Source organism: Dendropsophus ebraccatus, chromosome 11 (assembly GCF_027789765.1).
Source record: "Dendropsophus ebraccatus isolate aDenEbr1 chromosome 11, aDenEbr1.pat, whole genome shotgun sequence".
NCBI classification, from domain to species: domain Eukaryota; kingdom Metazoa; phylum Chordata; class Amphibia; order Anura; family Hylidae; genus Dendropsophus; species Dendropsophus ebraccatus.
The window spans coordinates 45,186,970-45,209,537 of NC_091464.1; the positions used below are offsets into that span (position 1 = coordinate 45,186,970).

At 42.4% G+C, this 22,568-nt stretch overlaps 1 protein-coding gene across 1 annotated transcript in view; it reads left to right on the top strand.

Moving 5' to 3' along the window:
- The window catches only part of CCDC92B (coiled-coil domain containing 92B), a 113,551-nt gene that overhangs the window by 82,805 nt on the left and 8,178 nt on the right, over positions 1 to 22,568 (top strand). The window contains exon 3 of the mRNA XM_069945610.1: positions 15,725 to 15,772. Within this exon, the coding sequence (XP_069801711.1) occupies positions 15,725 to 15,772 (48 nt within the window). The remainder of the gene's footprint in view (positions 1 to 15,724; positions 15,773 to 22,568) is intronic.

Here is a 22,568-nt window from a genome sequence, read left to right on the forward strand (position 1 = left end):
GACACCATGAGGCTCCATGACCCTTTCCTGCTACATAATGCTCCTTCCTTCTAAAAACATCAGCTGATTTCTCACCTGTTACTGCACCCTGATGCCTGCACAAAGTGTAAGGGTCCTATTACACCAACAGATTATCTGACAGATTTTTGTAAGCCAAAACCAGGAGTGGATTTTAAGAGAGGAGAAATCTCAGTCTTTCCTTTGTTACCTGTTCTCTGTTTATAGTCCATTCCTGGCTTTGGCTCAAAAAAATCTGTCAGATAATCTGTTGGTGTAATAGGGCCCTTAGGGCCCTATTTCACCGGATGATTATCATTTGCATAATCGTTAACGTTTAACAATCTCAAGCGACCGTTATTGCAAAAGACCTGAAAACGTTCACTCATTTCCATGGAACGATAATCGTTACTTATGATCATAATTGCGATCGTTTTTTCTTCACTATTTATTCGCTATTTCGTTCGTATCTATTGCGAACGACCGAACGATATCTTATTCAATGCGAACGATTTGAACGATAAACGCTTTGCGAACGAGCAACGATAAAAATAGGTCCAGGTCTTATAAAGCGATCAATGATTTCTCGTTCGGTCGTTAATCGTTAACTGCATTTCAACCGAACGATTATCATTTAGATTCGAACAATTTAACGATAATCTGAACGATAATCGTCCGGTGGAATAGGGCCCTAAGTGTAATGTATGTGTAATGTGAACATGGTGTATGTGTGATATATGTATACTGTATGTTATATACATGGTGTATGTGTGATATATGTATACTGTATGTTATATGCTTGGTTTACGTATGATATATGTATTCTGTATGTTATATGCTTGGTTTACGTATGATATATGTATACTGTATGTTATATGCTTGGTGTACGTATGATATATGGTGGTTTACCTAAAAATGTGTGCTTTTTGCCAATGTACGTCCTGCTCACCTGGTGGACCGGCAGGGGGGCGCAGCAAGGTAGGGAGAGGCACAGTGTTCTACCACACCAATTTCTCATGATTTTTCCATATGTCCACCTGTAGAATATGGTCTTCCACCTTTGTGCATTCTGCTACCTGTCTGGGGCATTGCTACTGTGTGACGGCAGAATGGGGCATAATATTGGTATTTTGCTTAGTGGTTTTTATTCAGTAACAGTATGGTGCCCCTATCAATCAGTAACAGTATGGTGCCCCTATTCAGGCCCGGCCTTTGGGGTGTGCGACCTGTGCAATTGCACAGGGCGCATCACTCCTGACCAGCTGGGGGGGCGCTCTGGCAGACAGAGAGCTGCACATCTAACAGACATAGGAATCTCTAGGTTAGATGTGCTGTATGTCTGCCGAAGCGCCCCCTAGCTGGCCGCCTCCCCTCCTCCCATGCTGGTTGCTTTGGGGCACTCCTGCAGACAGGCAGCACATCTAGCTTAGAGATTCCTATGTCTAAGCTAGATGTGCAGTCAGTAGTCGCTCACCGAGCTTACTGGGGACCCGGTAAATTACTGTTCCGAGTATGTCCCGGTAAGCTCCGCCCCCAGCGCCGACCGCGAGTGGGACGCTGAGTGCAGAGTCTACATTATCCTGCTGAGAAGCAGCAGGTTAGGAGAGGTAGATAAAGGAGAGAGTGGGCCTAAAGTGAGAATAACATAGGGACATAGCAGCAGCCACATCCCTGTGTGCTGGGACAGATCATTGTCCATGCTATGAACCAGAGCCAGCAGCAGCCTGTGCTCAGCACTGATACTACTGCCATATGCTGCTGGCTGGAAGGAGTCTTTCCTGGGCTAGTAAAATTATATGGCATTTGTGATTGGCAATGATTTATCGTAGTCAGTATTATGGGGGTCACCCAGCCTTCCCAGCATCCTGTATGTCAGTGTAATGGAGGTCACCCAGCTTTCCCAGCATCCTGTATGTCAGTATAATGGAGGTCACCCAGCTTTCCCAGCATCTTCTAGTCAGTATAATGGAGGTCACCCAGCTTTCCTAGCATCTTGTATAGTAGTCAGTATATGGAGGTCACCCAGCTTTCCAGCATCTTGTATAGTAGTCAGTATAATGGCGGTCACCCAGCTTTCCAGCATCTTGTATAGTAGTCAGTATATGGAGGTCACCCAGCTTTCCCAGCATCCTGTATAGTAGTCAGTATGATTGGGTAACCCAGGTTTCCCAGCATCTTGTATAGTAGTCAGTATAATGGAGGTCACCCAGCTTTCCCAGCATCCTGTATGTCAGTATAATGGAGGTCACCCAGCTTTCCTAGCATCTTGTATAGTAGTCAGTATATGGAGGTCACCCAGCTTTCAAGCATCTTGTATAGTAGTCAGTATGATGGTGGTCACCCAGCTTTCCCAGCATCCTGTATAGTAGTCAGTATGATTGGGTTACCCAGGTTTCCCAGCATCTTGTATAGTAGTCAGTATATTGGCGGTCACCCAGCTTTCCAGCATCTTGTATAGTAGTCAGTATATGGAGGGCACCCAGCTTTCCCAGCATCCTGTATAGTAGTCAGTATGATTGGGTTACCCAGGTTTCCCAGCATCTTGTATAGTAGTCAGTATAATGGCGGTCACCCTGCTTTCCAGCATCTTGTATAGTAGTCAGTATATGGAGGTCACCCAGCTTTCCTAGCATCTTGTAGTCAGTATAATGGAGGTCACCCAGCTTTCCTAGCATCTTGTATAGTAGTCAGTATATGGAGGTCACCCAGCTTTCCAGCATCTTGTATAGTAGTCAGTATAATGGCGGTCACCCAGCTTTCCTGCATCTTGTATAGTAGTCAGTATAATGGTGGTCACCCAGCTTTCCCGGCATCTTGTACTCAGTATAATGGAGGTCACCCAGCTTTCCCAGCATCTAGTACTCAGTATAATGGAGGTCACCCAGATTTCACAACATCTTGTAGTCAGCATGACGGAGGTCACCCAACTAGATAGAGATAGGCATGGTAACCTGCTTATGTTCCCTATGGGTAACATAATCGGTTGGGGGCCCACTCAGACTCTCTCGCCCCCTCCCTAAACTGAACAACTAGCTACGCCCCTGTGTACAATTGTCTGCAGGAGCGCCAATCAGGAAAGACAAGGATGGCCGCAGAGGCACCTGTCCTCCTGTGCGCGGGTAAGTACCTTTATCGGGGGTCGAGTGTTTTTGAGGGCTTGGCTTTAGAGGTGGTGCTCATGGTAGTAGGATTTAGTCTATCATATCTAAATCCTTCAGCCTCCCACTACATTTGTGGTTTGATTGTGGGGGTTTAGTCTATCTCACTATTATGGGGTTTCAACGGGGGGGGGGGGGGGGGGGGGACGGCGCGAAAAGAAAGTTTCGCACAGGGCGCCATGTACCCTAAGGCCAGCCCTGCCCCTATTGATCAGCTGTTTGGCACCTGTACTACAGTAAGCACAGAACCCAAACCAGTTGGTTCTGCTCCCTACAGCAGCTATTGCAGTAACCAATGTCACCGCTACAAAGAGAGTAGAGCCAAATGGTTATGGTTTTGTTCTCACTGTACTGCAGGAGCTGAACAGCTAATCGATAGGCTGTCTGGGGTAAGCACCCCACCAATCAATAATTGATAGCCTATCCTGTGGACTGGCTATTAATTGTTTTATCCTGAACAACTCTTTTAACTATGATTACGTTGTGGTACAATAGTTGAGCACTCGGGGCCCCACTTTTAAATTTTGCCCATGGCCACACACAGTCCAAAACCGGACCAGTTTGGTACTATACAATAAGTACAGATGAACAGGAATCATAAGTGTGGACTAAGAACAGGTCACACTTAGCAAAAACACAAATCACTGATTTGTCAATTTGATAGAATGAACAGACTGAGGCCGCATCGGCAAGAAAAAGCAGAGGCTTGACAGGAGTTCCTGGTGCCGGACCTGCCTGCTGTTTCCCTTCTCAGTACTGAGCACTGCGCCTCAGCAGCAAATCAGTGCTGCCTTATAATGTTAAGTCGAAAGCCTGTGGCACAAGAGAGAAATTTAGGCTGCACCTTCCCCTTGATATAGGTAGTCTTTTCTGATGTCCGGAAGGTGAAATTAGTACTTATTCCGTGCTGCACCTCCCTCGTTTAGGTAAATAGTATAAACAAGCTGCAACACACTTTGTAGGGACTGGGGGGCTGCCGATATTGAATGGGGTATTTCCATTCAAGCTGATCAGTGGGGTCTTGATCCTGAGAACAGGGACACAATTGCCGGTCTTAGCTAAATTCCCACCCCCATGGCCCATAGTGGATTTTTTGAGAGGCACATACTTCTCGGTAAACCCAAGAAATCAGAGGCTGCAGTGGTGGTGTCCCACCAGGGGTGTTGCTAGTGTATACACCCTTCGCAAAAGCCTGTACTCTAAGTAAAAGTGGTGACGTAGTTGTACCTAAGGTTTGCCACTAGATGTCACAAGTATGTATATTATATACCTAAGTATTGCACACCTGTAGTACTCAAGGGGGTTTTTGTTGTTTGTGATCTGTGCACCAATGTGTACTTTCTTCTTCTCTACCTATCCCTTTTCTCCTTCTTTTTCTGCACTCTCTTCTCACCCACTCACAGCAGGTATTACATACCCTGTAGAAGGTAGTCACATGGGGAGAGGAAGAGGCGCGACGCATGTAGTCAATGCTCTGTGTAGTCTGAGGTGTGTTAGTGAACAGACACACATGGGAGACAAGGACACTCATTTCTTGAAAGCAACACTTCTATACACTATGCAGTGTTAGACACTCTCAGAGAGGACAAGTCAGGGATCATCCCAGCCCACGCCATGAAAGAGTCTAAAAGTGTAGGACTGTATCCTGAAGAAAGGGGAACTGATCCGGATAGAGCCAAATTGCTAGAAGGCTACGTACTCTATCTCGCACCGTGGGTGTAACCAGAAAATTCTGACCACTCTGCTTAACCCAGGTAACAAGTTCTGGGGCTTGTGTCACCCTCTAGAATGGGTCACTCGACACTGGTGGGCAATAGGTGTTGTAAAGACCAAAGAAGTCAAAACACGGACACAAGTGTTCTCTCTATTCTCAAGTCTATTTATTCTACTTCTAAAGTTGTGGCAGAGCACAATACTACATTGGGTTGGGACTCTCTTGACATCCTCCTCTACTTCTCTGAACTTATTCTACTTCTCTGCATGCAAACAAGCCAGCACGGCTATACTACCTCTCAAGCTCTCAGCATAAGTCTTGTCAGTCCAGTCTAAGGTACTGTATAATGTGAGAAGTTCATTGTATATCTCTGTTTTAAGTATCTCTACAGTAGAAGAGAGTTCATTTATGGAAATGGGACTCAGTGATTATTGCTTAAGCACTTACACAGGAATTGCATCTTCCTTGGGTCATCTACCCTTTCTGTGGGTGGCGGTACCGATAGTCCGGGTGGGACTATCGGTAACTGGTAACTGACCACAAGTGAAGGGTATAGCCAGCTTCCCTAAAATAAAAGCAGGTGTTGCTCATTTGCTTTGAATTTTTTACATTCTGCATGATCCTGAGGAATTGTAAGAATAGCTTCTTCAAAGGAACGTGAATTAGAGAAATAAGACGGTCGTCATCATATTTATAGCTTACATCCCAGATCACGGGTTTCTATAGCAACCAGACAGAATCATTATTCCCCTAACCATTTGGGTTTGTTCAGTTTTGCCCTTGCGCTGGCTCTTGATTGATCCAGTCTCACATCTTCCATTTATGTTCGGAAAGCCACTATCATTTTCAGGGCTTTGGCGTTTTTATTGGTTATTGCATTAGATTCTTGATTTTCTGACAGATAAAAGAAAGCGGCTCGCAGCAAATGGCTTGTCTGTGGTTCCAGGCATCATATTGCTGCCTTTTTATTATTCCACATCTCAGAATTTAAGCGGATGGAGATTTATCATTGGCTCTGCACCAGTATTGTGACATGAAGAGATTAACTATGTTTGAACATGGCAAATTTACGCCAAAATATCATCTCTACTCTTTTCGCCTATTTCGAAAAGTCTGGATTAACTAGAGGGGGTGTTATCATGTTTCTGACAGATTTTTCATTATAAAATACAGAAAGTTGGTGTTATATCTGTGACTGTTTTGGCCATGATTCAGTTTGCTTGTTTCCGACCAGTCTAAACTCTGATCCCTGCACTTGGTGTTTGGTGAGTGACAGGTTCCCCCACACCCATCTGGTTTCTTCTGCTAGCCCTAACCAGGCTGCAGATGCTTTAGACTGAGTAGTGATGGACAGTTGTCTTTTCCACTTATCTCCCTTCCCTGCCAGTATGTTTTCTGAGTGGTCTGGATGTCAGAGGGCTGGTCCAATCACACTCTAGACCAGAACTCTAGCTTTTCATAAGAAGTCCACTTGTGCTCTTGGACATTGCTTGTGATAGTCTCTTGTAGCTTGAGATGGCGTTTCATATTGGATTGGATTGCTTGGAATTCTGACCTTATTGCTTGTCCTTCTGACCTTCATTTTCCCTCCTGTTCTTGTGCCGTTCTGCTATATCTAGTTTGACCTGTATCTGCCCAACTAGTCTTTATTATGTTTGTCTGTCTTGTCTCATTCTGTATTTCACTTACCTAGTGAAGGGACCATTGCCTAGGGTCACGCTGGCAAGTAGGCAGAGACAGTCTTGGGGGGCTTAGTGCTTGGGCTCAGATTATCTGTCCCTGTCTTCCATCCAGTTACGGTGTTCCCCTATCACCCATCACCCTGGTCGTACATTCCTTACAGTTGGAAAAATTATAGTAGAGACCTATTCAACTTTCCCTTTTGTCTTTAGAACTGTCCAAGATGTGAGAAATGTATTATTAGGTGTGCACCCCTTCACATCTCTACCATTTAATCTATGACTTCATGAGTCTTCCACTTGATTGAAATACCTGGGTTTTTTTTCACGTTATTGGCCAACCCAGGTAAAGGACAGTGGTGCTAATGCTCTATTAGGCAATTGGCATGGAATGCATCCAATAACCAAGCGGCTACTGAGGACATTAAAACTACCTCACATAATCATGTTATAACACAAAATGTAAAAATTAAAAAAAAAAATTCAACTGGTTAAACAAAGAGGAGTCAGAAGAGTAACTTCATGAAGGGAGAAAACAATTAGACAACAGCAAGTACTTCTAGGAAACATATCTCATGAGGATCAGTCATCCTTGTAAGAAGACACAAGAGAGTACAGATTTAGCTGAAGAGTGAGGTGGAGACAAAGGATAAAATGAATGATATATTCCATGTACAGATATTGTTTTGGTTTGTTTAAAGGGGTTATCCAGTGCTACAAAAACATGGCCATTTTCTTTTAGAGACAACACGACTCTTGTCTCCAGTTCAGGTGTGGTTTGCAATTAAGCTCCATTCACTTTAATGTAACTGAGCAGCCAAGCTGGAGACAAGAGAGGGGCTGTCTCTGGGAGAAAGTGGCCATGTTTTTGTAGCGCTGAATAAACTCTTTAAAGGGAAACAATGAGCACATCAGAACGGCTGCATGCACTTCGCAGACAGAAATCCTGTGGTGTTGGGGGTTCCGGGCTCCATAGTCTTCATGTCCGGTAAAATGCATTTTAATCCCAGGCTGAAGCAGGGGGAGAGCCATCAACTAGTCGTCTGGGCTGTGACTAGTCACAGCTCTCTGTGCTCTGTGGGGTGATTGACAGGTAAGGAAGCCCATTAGCAGCTGCTAATGAGTCTCCTTGACTGTCAGTTATCCTGCAGAGCCCTCATCTGTCACAGCCCACTCAGCCAATCACTAACTGAAGCTGGACAGCTCCATGGCCAGTGATTGGCTGAGTGAGCTGTTACTGTCCCTCTTGGAAGTGGTGATGGAAACATTCAGCGGGGGTCCCGAAGATACCACTGCAGGAAGTGGTGTATTCTTTCCAGTCTGACACCTGCCATCTGTGTCCATGACAGGAACTGTCCAGAGCAGTAGCAAATCCAATAGAAAACCTTTCCTGCTCTGGGCAGTTCCTGTCATGGACAGAGGTGGCAGCAGAAAGCACCGTGTCAGACCGTAAAAAAACACCACTTCCTGCAGGACATACAGCAGTTGATTAGTACTGGAAGATTTGAGAGTGAGAAGTAATTTACAAATCTGTATAACTTTCTGACACCAGTTGATTTAAAAACATTTCCTCTTCTGAGTACCTCTTTAATGAAGTTTGAACTAGGCCTATGGATATGGATATAATGTTAAAAAGATTTGTATCCATTTTTTAAATGACATTATAATATTATATATCAGTTAATTTGATGTTAGAGTAGCAGCCAAATAATACTTTTAATATTCTAGAGCTGACTACAATCCAAACCCCAAGGCCACTCACTCAGCTCTTCTTGCTCCACTTGTCAGGTTTGTGTCTCACACCAGCGTTACCACATACAGTATTATCTCCTAGTCCCTGTTAGGTTCCCTATTAGCTTGGCTTTGCTTCCAGCCTCCTTCCCTTCTTTCCCAAAGGTAATTACCACAATTTGTCCCTACAGTAGCTACAAATGCTGGTTACAATGGTGTGGAAAGAATATATAATGACCAGGCGGGGTCAACATCAGGACACAGAAAGCTTGTACAGAACAGTAGGAGAAAATGGCTGCCAACATGAGGGAGAGGGGAGGAGCTATAACATCACAGCTGGGGTACAGGAAGACAGGAGGGTCAAACTAAAAACAGGCAATGCAGTATAACATAGATACATGTCACTGAATGAAACCATGTCCTGGGACGTGACAACAATGCAACATATATAAAAGTCACCATGCATTACCAATAAGCAGCAGTAAAGTGTCAGTCTATATCTTTCAATTAAAAGAATCAGCCAACAAGAAAAACTATACGGATGCAGTCCATGCATGACTATCAAGCTTGCTAAGCCAATTCTGTGAGAATTTCGTGGTGGTTCAGGTCCCAAATTTTGAAATAGGGTCACTGAATAATTTTTGCAGAGCTGTACAACCTTGTCGTTCTACTTTGCAGAATTTCCAGGCAAGCATCCATTCCGTCTCCCGTACTGACAAGCAGTAAACAAACTATAAAAATGATTCGCTTGCTCTTTAATTATACAGAGCTCTAACATTTACAAGCTCCACTTTAATCCATTGATTATGGCTTTTATATATTCTAGGAAGATTCACCTAGAAACACCCTTTATATTTGCACTTAAGATTCCTTTTTTGCAACTCAGGATATTACGGTCTTTGTGCTTAAAACTTGAAGGGAATAATCAATTCTCCTCCATCAGCACAGAGCTGGAAAACTCAGGGGATTTCTCATTCTGATTCCCCAGTATGAATAGAGTTTAGTAGTCACAGAACAAGGTCACCAGATCTGCTCCTCAGATGCGGAGATGAGGAGTTGTGTGCGGATCCCCTGCTGTGACTTTAACTGCCGTGAGCTTCCTCCGTTTTTCCGTAAGATTTGGAAGCAAAGCATATGATTAAACGTTAATCACATTATGATATGTTCATGCCTTCAGCATTGTCTCCGTTACTTATAAAGCATCCTGCAGAATCAAGGAATTTAGGCTACAGTCTTTATCATGAAACCAATTGCCTGAACTACCCAAATGAAATCTTCTACCCCTTCCAGCTGGACGTGACTAATGTCTTAGTCGCGCAATATGTTAAATTGCCAACATTCTGCTGCACTGAGGGAATTTTGACAATATGAAATCTGTCTTCCTCGAAATGTTATTCTCAGAGGGCATTGTGATAGAGAGGGGAAAATGGATTACCACATATTCTTGACTGGCTATATACTGGCAAAAATTTTAGCATTTTGAGGCATTTTGCACTTCAAAAAACCTCAAAAAACTATATGTGAACATAGCCCTATAGCCTTAAACTGCCAGCTAGACTGGTTACATCTTAGTAAAGATCTAGGATATGTTGCCACAATGTCTTTTATGTCCATTCCACAGCCATATTGGTGCCAAAACATGGTCATTTTAAGCAAATTACAACCATAATTTGCATAAAGCAGCCACGGTTTGGTGCTAAAATGGCGGCTGTAAAAAATAATAAATAAATAAAAAACGGCCACGGAGTGGTGGGCAGAAAAACAACATTGTGGAAACATAGCTCTATGGATTTTTTTTTCTTTGCACTATAATAAGTACACAGCATAAGGGATCCATTTAGGTATGTTGACACAAAAAAAAAAAAAAAAACCATGGCCACAAAAATTATTATTTTTTTTTAAAAAGCTGATGGTAAATATCATGTTCATTATTTGGATGGTCATAATCAATTACGACTGTTAATCTATATGCAATGTTCCCACAATGGGGGAGATTTATCAAACATGGTGTAAACTGGCTTAGTTGCCCACAGCAACCAATCAGATTCCACTTTTCATTTTCGAAATGAGTCTGAGAGGAATGAAAAGGGAAATTTGATTGGTTGTCTTTTTTTGGTGTAATTTTTTACAGCATAATTTGCATAAGGCTATGTTCACACTACGTAAAACTACGGTCGTAGTTCTTGCCGTAGTTTTGAGGGATGGAACATAGCCTTATTTTCAATGGGATCCCGGCTGGAGCGTACACACATCGTATGTGCTCCGGCCGGGATCCCATGCGGCGCTGGAAAAAACTGACATGTCAGTTTTCTGCGGCGGGAATTCATTGAATTCTGGCCGCAGAAAGACCTGTCAGTTCACACACTGTGGGCTATGGGAAGCTCTGATGCGGGCGCGCGCTGATGCGCCCACATCAGAGCTCCACGGCCGGGTGATCTTTACTTAAGTACCAGATGATCCGTGACCCGGCCGGGGGCACGGAACGGCCGGGTGTTCATGTTGTGTGAACATAGCCTAAAACTGACCCATTTTGGTGTGATCTCCCCCCCCAAAAAAAGAAAGGCTGCAAAACAAAGAAAAAGAGATGTTGTGGGAACATAGCCCTACTGTGTGTGTTTACTGCTGAATAGAGATGAGCGAACCAGGTTCGGGTTCGAGTCAATCCGAACCTGAACAATCGGCATTTGATTAGCTGGGGCTGCTGAACTTGGATAAAGCTCTAAGGTTGTCTGGAAAACATGGAAACAGCCAATGACTATATCCATGTTTTCCACATAGCCTTAGGGCTTTATCCAAGTTCAGCAGCCACCGCTAATCAAATGCCTAAAGTTCGGGTTCGGATCGACTCGACTCGTTCTGCCGAGAATGGCCATGGTTAATTATATCTGTGGTCGCAATTGATAAACATTGAAAACACAGCTGTATTATTTCAAAATTACAGCCTTTGGCTATGTTCACACATCCTATTTTGATCAGTATTTCTTTCAGCATTTTGTTCAGTGTTTGTAGTCAAAACCAGGAAAGGAACTGGCAGAGAAAAATTATAATGGAAAAATTTGCATAATTTCTGTATTTTCAACCCACTTCTGGTTTTGGTTGGAATAATACTGACTAGAAGGCTGATAGAAATATGATGTGTGAGCATAGTCATATTTTGCTATTATTTTACAGTTACAGTTATTATATTTTGGTCAGTATTTCTGTCAGTATTTTGGGAGTGGAAGTGACAGACCAAAATTATACTCGAAACATTTGCAGTTTGGGTATGTTCACTCATAGTATTTCTGTCAGTCTTGTTTTTTTTGTTTTTTTTTTCCAGTTTTTTTTTAACCAAAATCAAGAGTAGAACTGACAAGGCAAAATGATAATGGAAATATTTACATGGTTTTTGTGTTTTCAATTCACTGCTGGTGTTTGTTAAGAAAAAAACTGACCAAAAGACTGACAGAAATACTATGGGGGACATGTATTAAAAGGCGAAAATGCCTTTTTTCAGAGCAGATCAGCCCAATCGGCGGAAAAATATTCGCAAAAGGTCTTTTTGCGAATATTTTATTCTCATTGGGCCGATCTGCGCCACCTTCACCAGTGGGGAGGAGAGGGGGCGTTGCAAGGGGTGCAGCCCCCTCTGCGTGCGCTGCATTTATTTTTTTTCTGGGGGGGGAATGATACTGAAATCTATGCCAGCTCTGAGCTGGCGTAGGTTTCAGATTATTTGCACGGACGTTCTCAGTGCGTACGGGATTTATGTAGAGGCAATGCGCCTCTACATAAATCCCCTGAGCTCCAGAGCTGCGGGGACATTTGTAAGCCCAGCGTAAAAAAACGCTGAACTTTATAAATGTCCCCCTATGTGTGTAAATGTAGCCTAATTAGGCTAGGTTCACACTATGTAACTGTGCGGCTGTATTTTTTATGCGGCTGTAAATGTGCGGATGAAACTACGGCCGTGGGAAAAAATAGACATGCGGCTCAAAACATACGGTCATTTACTTGGAAATCTGGTTCAACTAAAAATAACAAATAAAATCTTAAGAAAGTGATGCAAACACCTCTGGATGCATCTGGGAAAGCAGGGAACACAGTTTACATGAATTGCTATTACCGGGGTTTGCGATCCTCTGCACTAATGCCGATGTCTCTCATGGTTAATCTATTAAAATAATAAAACACATTTTCGTTGTAATAAAGTCCCTTTCGTTGTTCAATAATTAAATTTAAACTAATCCATCATTTTGCAATTAAATATACTGTTAAAATAAATATATATATATAAATAAATGTATATTTATATATATATTTATTTTTTGACAGTATATTTAATTGCAAAATGATGGATTCGTTAGAATTAAATTATTGAACAACGAAACTGAATTTATTTAATCGAAAATGTGTTTTATTAATTAAATATTAATTAGTACAGGAAGCTCCATAAGCCGTTAATTCATATTGCCGGCAATAGAGCTTTCTGTACTAATCATCACTTTACTTTAATGAAAACATCAAATGTTTCTTCTAATTATGTTATCACAATAGCATTATTAGAAGAAACATTTAGAATTATATGTGCGCTCAGCTGATTGGCTGATCGGCTGAGCGCACATATAATGAGCCGGTCCGCAGTACAGTCACTTCATTGTGCTGCGGACCAGCGAAGAGACAACATCGGGGTGAGTATAGAGCTCTCCCCACCCCCTCCCCAGCACTGCACCCTTCCCAGCAAGGAAGGGGGGTCACTTAACCCCTTCCTTGCTGGGATGGGTGCAGTCTGACATCAGTCTGGCCACCAAGGGGTTAAGGGGGATGCAATACATCCTCCCTTAACCCCTTGGGGGCCAGACTGTAAGCAGCGATCTGTAAAGATGCTGCATACTGTAAGGTGCACAACACCGCTCACAATGATGGGTGTTGTGCTCCTGTTTGTGTGTTTTTTGTGTGTTTCTCCCTTTTTTTTTTTCAGATATCGGTATCCTGGGGATTACGTCGGATTCCGTGGACTACGTCGATGACCAGCGTTTGTTTTTTTTGGGGTTTTTTTCATGGTCAATGAGGGGTGTGGGGGTGTTTTTATTTGAATAAAAAATTTATTTAACTTGTGTCTTGTCTTTATTTCTTTACTTTATAGACTTAGTAGTGGAAGCCGTCTAATAGACGGAATCCATTACTAAGTTGGGGCCTAGTGTTAGCCGGTATAAAATGGCTAACACTAACCCCCTATTATTACCCCAGTACCCAATGCCACCAGGGGTACTGGGAAGAGCCGGGTGCCAGTGGTCCCGGAGCGTCAAAATTGGCGCTCCTGGACCGGGCGGCAGCAGGCTGGTAAGATTTAGGCTGGGGAGGGCCTAAACCAATGGCTCTTCCCACCCTGGTGTTACCAGGCTGCTGTCGTTTGGTTTTTAACCCGGCTGGTTATAAAAATAGGGGGGACCCTATGCGTTTTTTTTTAAATAAATAAATAATTAAAAAAAAAACGCATAGGGTCCCCCCTATTTTTATAACCAGCCGAGTTAAAAACCAAACGACAGCAGCCTGGTAACACCAGGGTGGGAAGAGCCATTGGTTTAGACCCTCCCCAGCCTAAATCTTACCAGCCTGCTGCCGCCCGGTCCAGGAGCGCCAATTTTGACGCTCCGGGACCACTGGCACCCAGCTCTTCCCAGTACCCCTGGTGGCATTGGGTACTGGGGTAATAATAGGGGGTTAGTGTTAGCCATTTTATACCGGCTAACACTAGGCCCCAACTTAGTAATGGATTCCGTCTATTAGACGGCTTCCACTACTAAGTCTATAAAGTAAAGAAATAAAGACAAGACACAAGTTAAAAAAAAATTTTATTCAAATAAAAACACCCACACCCCTCATTGACCATTTTATTAAAAAAAAAAAAAAAAACGCTGGTCATCGACGTAGTCCACGGAATCCGACGTAATCCCCAGGATACCGATATCTGGAAAAAAAGAAGGGAGAAACACACAAAAAACACACAAACAGGAGCACAACACCCATCATTGTGAGCGGTGTTGTGCACCTTACAGTATGCAGCATCTTTACAGATCGCTGCTTACAGTCTGGCCCCCAAGGGGTTAAGGGAGGATGTATTGCATCCCCCTTAACCCCTTGGGGGCCAGACTGATGTCAGACTGCACCCATCCCAGCAAGGAAGGGGTTAACTGACCCCCCCTTCCTTGCTGGGAGGGGTGCAGTGCTGGGGAGGGGGTGGGGAGAGCTCTGTACTCACCCCGATGTGTCCTCTTCGCTGGTCCGCAGCACAATGAAGTCACTGTGCTGCGGACCGGCTCATTATATGTGCGCTCAGCCGATCAGCCAATCAGCTGAGCGCACATATAATTCTAAATGTTTCTTCTAATAATGCTATTGTGATAACATAATTAGAAGAAACATTTGATGTTTTCATTAAAGTAAAGTGATGATTAGTACAGAAAGCTCTATTGCCGGCAATATGAATTAACGGCTTATGGAGCTTCCTGTACTAATTAATATTTAATTAATAAAACACATTTTCGATGAAATAAATTCAGTTTCGTTGTTCAATAATTTAATTCTAATGAATCCATCATTGTGCAATTAAATATACTGTCAAAAAATAAATATATATATAAATATACATTTATTTATATCTCTATTTATTTTAACAGTATATTTAATTGCAAAATGATGGATTCGTTAGAATTAAATTGACCAACGAAAGGGACTTTATTACAAAGAAAATGTGTTTTATTAATTTAATATATTAACTATTAGAGGCATTGGCATTCGGCATCATTGCCGGCTATTTTTGAAGTACTCCGTACGGACCGCCTGTCAATCCTCGGCCGCATGTCCAGCCGCAAACAATGGTCTTGTTCATTTTTTACGGGTCCGTTTACGATCGGGCCGTAGATTCATACATAGTGTGCACTGTGCAGCCGTATATCCTATACTTTCCAGCGTACGCATGAACCACCAAAAATACCGCCGCACAATTACAGCAGCAAATACAGCCGCACAGTTACATAGTCTGAACCTGGCCTAAAGGTGTCAAGAAAATTAATGACAGTTGTATGAGTCAGATTTTTTGCTAGGTTCACACACCATTTTAATTAGTTTTTGGCCTACTTTTAGCCCATAAATGTTTGCCAAAATTTGGTGTGCAAGTAAGCCATGCCCCTTCAAAAGCAACACCTACTTTCTACTAAGACACATTCCTTTAAATCTCAATTCTTTTTATCTAATTTGCTTTAGAAATCTGTCTGAAACACGTGACCCAGTTTTCAGATGAAAACGTTGGCAAAATTCTGGCACAATACTTTCAGTTTAAACTAATTGATTTTATATTAAATTAATCTCCTTATTATGGTTGTTTTTAAAATATACTGATTGATCATTGTAAAGTTTTTTTGTTTTTTGCTGACTGTACTAATATTGTTTTATGTTTTCATTAGATCTAACTCAGGATCTTGAAGAAAAACAAGTTGAAAGCTTTCAGCAAGGTATGCTGCCCTGTCTTATCCTTTGCTATTGGTGCACAAAGGAAAGATAGAAATGCCACCCCCTTCATATTCACTTTGACGTTTTATGCATGCACTACCCATACTAGATACACAGAAGATGTGTTAGGAGTAGAGATGAGTGAACCTTGAGCATGCTCGAGTCCATCCGAACCCGAACTTTCGGCATTTGATTAGCGGTGGCTGCTGAACTTGGATAAAGCCCTAAGGCTATGTGGAAATCATGGATATAGTCATTGGCTGTATCCATGTTTTCCAGACAACCTTAGAGCTTTATCCAACTTTAGCAGCCACCGCTAATCAAATGCCGAACGTTCGGGTTCGGATGGACTCGAACCCGAACCTGGTTCGCTCATCTCTAGTTAGGAGTTACATTCACATTACATCTTGGTGTTTGTGTTGTTTTTGTTGTTTACATTGTTATACACGCATACAAGCAAAAAAGTATTCAGACATAGACAGCAGCATACCTGCCGCAAGACCGTTGACTTTAGTTGATGAAACATAGTCTAATCGTGGCTCCATCCGTCCTGTTTAGAGATGAGCAAACCCGGTTCGCTCATCTCTAGTCCTGTTTCATGAATGTATACATTTTAGTTGCTGGGTTCAATTTTTTTTCTCTGCATTTAGTTACAATTAGAGATGATAAAATGTGTGCAAATTTGCTTAGCTGGCATTTCACCAGTGGACAAATTGGGGGACATTTATCAACGGCTTTGCACCTATTTTTAGGTTAATAATTGGATTTTTTTGCCCATTGTTAGTCTAAGCTTTATTTATGAACCAGTATTCAATGGCCTAATATTTTTTAACTTCAAGCACGCTCGGGTATGTCCGAACCCCAGCATGCAGCATTTGAATACTGGTAGCTGAAAAAGTTGGATGCAGTCCTAGTGAGTTCTGGAAAACATGGATACAGCCATAGGCGATAGGCTGTATCCATGTTTTCCAGGACTCCCTAAGGCTGAATCCAACTTTGTCAGCCAACGGTATCAAATGCTGCATGTTTGGCTTCGGATGAACGTAAGCGTGCTCGAGGTTATCTCATCTCTATAGAAAGTCTGCTGCAGCAAGAAGAGAGACAGGGAAAGAAGTACTTAGCTGAGTGCTTCTCTCAATTTGTTTTATTGGCCAATTTGAACTTTTGACACGTCTCAAGAACATTTTTTTTACATCTTAGTAAGACTTAGGGGCATACTGTATGTATCAATGTTTTTGCACATTCTTTTTTTTTTTCTTTTGCTAATACTGTACTGAGTTTTTGCGCACTGTGTAATTTTTTGTGCATAATTTATCAGGGTAAGTTAGTTGAATTTCCCCAGTTTACGCTATGTTCGCCATTTCTGCATTTTGCGCTAGGTGAGGGGCATGGTTTTACATTAGCTACATTTTACGTGTGTTTTATCACGTGCAAATTTTTTAATTATGAGTAAATTATACCGAGGTGCCAAACAGATGAATCTAAAGATGCCATTTGGAAGGGTGTTAGCCCATAAATCATAAAAAGAAAGAGTGTATAGCACACTTAAACTGAATTCACTTTGCATAAAAAAAAGTGTGCTACAGGGTCTTTCTCTGCAATTTTTAAGTTTTTTGCGCAAAAATTGCTCAGCAGTACTGCACTGCTACCCTAGTGTACTTTTTTAGCCAAGCTGGTTTAGACAAATAGCTCAAAAATGATTAATGCATTTACGCCTAATAGGAAATTGTATGCAGGAAAAGCAAGGATGTGTCCAGTGTAGAGATGAGCGAACCTCGAGCATATGGTAATCATGGATATAGTCATTGGCTGTATCCATGTTTTCCAGACAACCTTAGAGCTTTATCCAAGTTCAGCAGCCCCCACTAATCAAATGCCGATTGTTGGGTTCGGATGGACTCGAACCTGAACCCGGTTCGCTCATCTCTAGTCCAGTGTGTAATAACTGACACTAGAGATGAGCGAACCAGGTTCGGGTTCGAGTCGATCCGAACCCGAACGTTCGGTATTTGATTAGCTGGGGCTGCTGAACTTGGATAAAGCTCTAAGGTTGTCTGGAAAACATGGATACAGCCAATGACTATATCCATGTTTTCCACATAGCCTTAGGGCTTTATCAGCCACCGCTAATCAAATGCCAAAAATTCGGGTTCGGATTGACTCAAGCATGCTCCAGGTTCACTCATCTCTGACACCTGATCAATAACATTGTGCATATGATCAGAAACCCAACAGTTCACATACAAATACCCAACAAAATTCAATTACTTGGGGATTTTTGAAAGTCAAGCCCTTATATTTTGGTGCAAAAGTGGTGTATAAATAAACACTTTGAAACTTGGAAACAGATTTAGGGCAGGGAAAAGGTTTACAAGGCACCAAATGAATGACAGCCTGCAACACTTTTAAGTATCAAGCTGCTGGAAACAGGCAAATACAATGCAAACAGACTTTACCAGACTTTTTATTTATTCCCCCCCCCCCCTTGTATCTGGTTTTTTTTCAGCATTTCTTCATCACACAGATGCAGGGATTGTTGTATCAAGAGAGAGATCTAATAACTGTTCTGTTACTGTAACAAAGCACGCACCTGTGTGATCTTCACATGAAAAGAACAGATGTTTATAGACACAATGAAGTTTCCTATTCCTTTTTAACCACATAAAGCTAATGTACCATTGGTTCACTGCTTATTTGTTTTTTAAATGAATAGACCAGTGCCGACATGGGAATGTCGGTGCTGCAGTCCTTTATTTTAAACCATAGCCCAGTGGATGAAGCACTGGAGACGGGCCCACTGTCCCCCCCAGTGTAACGAAACCCCCTCCCCTCTGTGACGTGTTATAGAGGGGAGGGCCAATTGTCACTCTCAGGGCCAGCTCCTCCAGTGCTTCACCCCTGGCCGGTACATGGTAATAGACTGGGCCAGGCACGTGAACTGGGCTGTGGTTCAAAAAAAGGACTGTTGAATTCATGTAAAAAACAATAAAGCAATGAACCAATGGTACAAGCTTTAAGACCATTTGATTTACATCTACACCATAATGTTGGGAAGTTTGTATGTAGTAGGCTTAGGTGCTGAGTACACTCCATGCATGGGCAAGATGAACAAGATCAGAAATATGGAAGTATGAGGGGGCATTCACAAGTTCCGTGCACGGTCCATTGTTACGGACGATGTGCAACAGAAACTATCATGTCTCACTGCCTGTTTCATACAAGTGAATGGGGTTGCATTGCCACCCACAGTTGACTATGACCCAGCAATTACAGCAGCTTTTAGAACCAGAAAACCTCTATATGGTGAAGCCATGGAATCCTTCTGTTATAGCCTGTTAAATAGATTATAAAATAGAACAGTTTGGTATGTGACCTTTAGCATCCCCAATATACCCAATAAAAGGGAGCCCTAAAGTTCTCTATCAGAAGACTACAGATGTTTTTTTTCCTAGAAATATATGTAAATGGAAGTATTGGAACAGCTAAATGTGAGTGCAAAACTGATTCTAACAATCATATTCATTTCAAGTAAGTGTGGAAACATGGCCAGGTCTCTGACTAGGAAAGGTAGACTTGAGGGCCTGTGTCCTTGGGAGAAATGAGGTCTCTAAGGTTAAGGGCATATTCCCACCTCAACTAATATAGACAAACTAAATCTGGTTAAGTTCAATATTTGTGCAAATACATTAATTTAGAAAACTTGCCTCCTGATTTCTTCTTTTCATGCAAAAAATTTGCAACTTTTTTGCCGTCTGTATCTTTCATGCAAGTGGTAGATAGGAGGTACTGTATAACAGTGGGTGTAGCTGCGTGCAGAGGGGTTGTGACCTCTGCTAATTACATTTTTGTGAAAATTTATGACTGCACGGCTCCAGGCTGCCACAGATCTCAATAAGTCGATATGGATAGCTCTGATGCGTGTACCTCTAAATACATTCAAAGTGCCCATGCGCTGGCAGTGGATTTATTTAGACTGACATATGGGATGCTGGCTCCACATAATTAGATTACAAATATTTAATTCACAGTGTGTGAACTAAGGCTAATGGCAGGGATAGGGCCCGACAGGAAAATGGGGGCCTGCCCAGGGATCCGGGCAGGCCTGAAAACTATGGGGTACAGAGTGGGGGCACATAGAGTAACATAACAACCATATGGGGAAACACAGAAGGACCTAACAGCTATGTAGGAGCATTATAAGGGGCCTAACTAATATAGGGATACTAATGGCATCTAAGTAATATATGGGGGCACACAGTGGGCACTATTGGTGGGCAAAGTGGGCACTGTCTTTATCAATACAGATACCGAGGGAGATTTATCAAACATGGTGTAAAGGGAAACTGGCCCAGTTGCCCCTAGCAACCAATCAGATTCCACTATTCATTCCTCACAGACTCTTTGGAAAATAAAAGGTGGAATCTGATTGGTTGCTAGGGGCAACTGAGCCAGTTTCACTTTACACCATGTAAAGTGGATCCTACACCCCAAGGACCCTAAAATGCCGGATGTTTGTCCACTAGATTCTGCAGAGACAAGTTAGGGAAGAAATCTTCATGAAGGCCGAGCCAGATTTCTTCCAAAGAAGAAAAAGGAAAAAAAAAAAACTATGATTAGAGTGAGAAATCATCACCTGTGATTTACTCAGAGAAGTCACCTGTAGGTTGACTCGCCTGATGTAACTGCACTGTAATCACTTTTACTTTCTGTACAGCCTGTGTACAGTTGGTATCTACAACAATATGATCATTTTGTAGGGGTTATACTGGTCTTAGTAGTTTTTTTTTATTCAACAATAGTATAGTGGTATTATGTGGTGATAATGGAAGTGGTCATGGCATGGATGTATACTGTATTACTGGTAAATTGGTCTTGGTTGGTTGTGATTATTTGTTCAGTAACAGTCTAATAGTAAAATGTACTGGTATTATTTGGTAACTGATAACATTGTTTCTTTACTGAACCCTAGCTATCATCATGCAGCTCCTAAATTTGCCCTGGGACCCACAGGATTCTAGTTACACCCCTGCCTAAAGCTGAGATTTGTTAAGGTCACAATGACTGTTCTTGTCAGCAGTGTCCTACATGTAAAATACAGTTCAGGAAAAATATGTGATGAAGACTGCTTTTCTGTCTTTCATCCTTTTTTATTTTAATATGCATAAGACAATGTCCTAGTCACTTATTATTATAGTTAGCTATGCAGACAGGAAGGTACATAGCGTACAGATGTAGATGATCAGCCATGAGACTGCAGCTTTTGGCAAACAAATTCTCCTTATAAAAAGATTTGCTAGGGGTCCCCCTTAGCCTCCCCAATGCAGCAAGGGCTTTTAGCTATTTTCCAATTGGCAAAAACAAATAAATGCTGGGCCCTGGCACTCTGCAATGTGTAGGAATACCAGTCATGTATTCACCAGTTCCTGACAGTTCATAAAATGATGTATGCAACAGAGTAATTATTTTTATTTTTTCTGCAATAAAACAAAGCCAGGACTAGACCATAGTTATAATTATTAGCTTCTGAGCAGTATTATCTCTCTGCTTGGCAATCTAGAAAGAGAAGAGTAAAGCTAGACTTCCATGGAGACTTGATTATGGTGAAATCATGTGATCTCAGTGCTTCTCTAAGAGAAATACTGAGGTTGCACAACGGTCACAGTTACCTGTGATTTTGATGACTGTTATGTAACTGAAGGCTGCCATGAAGCTGTAGTCTTAGGGTACCTTCACACAGGGCGACTCGCAGTGGAAATCTCGCTGCGAGTTTTGCAGCGAAACCCGCTACGAGCTAAGGTCCTGGCAAGTCCCTGTGCATACATACTCGCAGTGGTCTGAAAGACTGCTGCGAGTATGTAATTCAGCTACCCCCTTAACCTCTAATCGGCTCCCACTGTCTGTATACATTACCTGTCTCCTTGCTGCACGGGGTCCCAGCTTCTTGCTCTCCCGCCAAGTCAATCAGTGGCTGTGACTGGGCAAAACACTGATTGGCTGGGCGGCAGAGAAGGAAGCCAGGACCCCGTGCAGCAAGGAGACAGGTAATGTATATGCACAGCAAGAGCCGAGCGGGAGCCGATTGAGGGGTTAAGGGGGGGCTGAATTAAGGGGGCGGTCTGAAAAACCGCTGCGAGTATGTATGCACAGAGTCCTGCCAGGACCTTACCTCGTAGCGGATCTCACTGCAAAACTCGCAGCAAGATTTCCGCTGCAATCTTAAAGTAATCTTAAAGTAATACTCTCATTCCACTTAGTCTGGCTTCATGTCACCAGTAGACAGCAGGTGTCCTGCTGATACTATTAGATAGCTGTCAGGTCAAAAAGTCACATGGTACAATTTTTTTTAAGGGATTTTACTATTTGGTTGGATATGTGCTCTTCTCCCAGAACGGTCAGATGGGCCAGAATTTTATTTTAAAAAAAGGTAGCGTGAATACTAGGTTCAGGGGGTCTAAGTTAGATTTATACCCCTCAGCCTTCTGAGCCTGTTTCATGCACCCCTCAGCCTTAAATTCATCCCTCCTGAGACAAGCATTCATACCCCCTTTCGGATGAAAGCCCTTCCTTCTTGACATCTACAGTATCCTGCTTATAACCTGTTCTGTTACATTCTATTGCAGGCTCCATGTAGCGAAATATAGTGAAATGCCCCCAAACATACAGCAATGTTATTCATAGAAGCCCCCAAAAGTTTCATTTTAGTCTCTGTTTGGGTGGTTTCTGTCTGGGTTTCCATTATCCTTCTGGCTGAAATAGCACAACCCCCATAAAGAAGCAGGATTCCATAAATGGATTCTG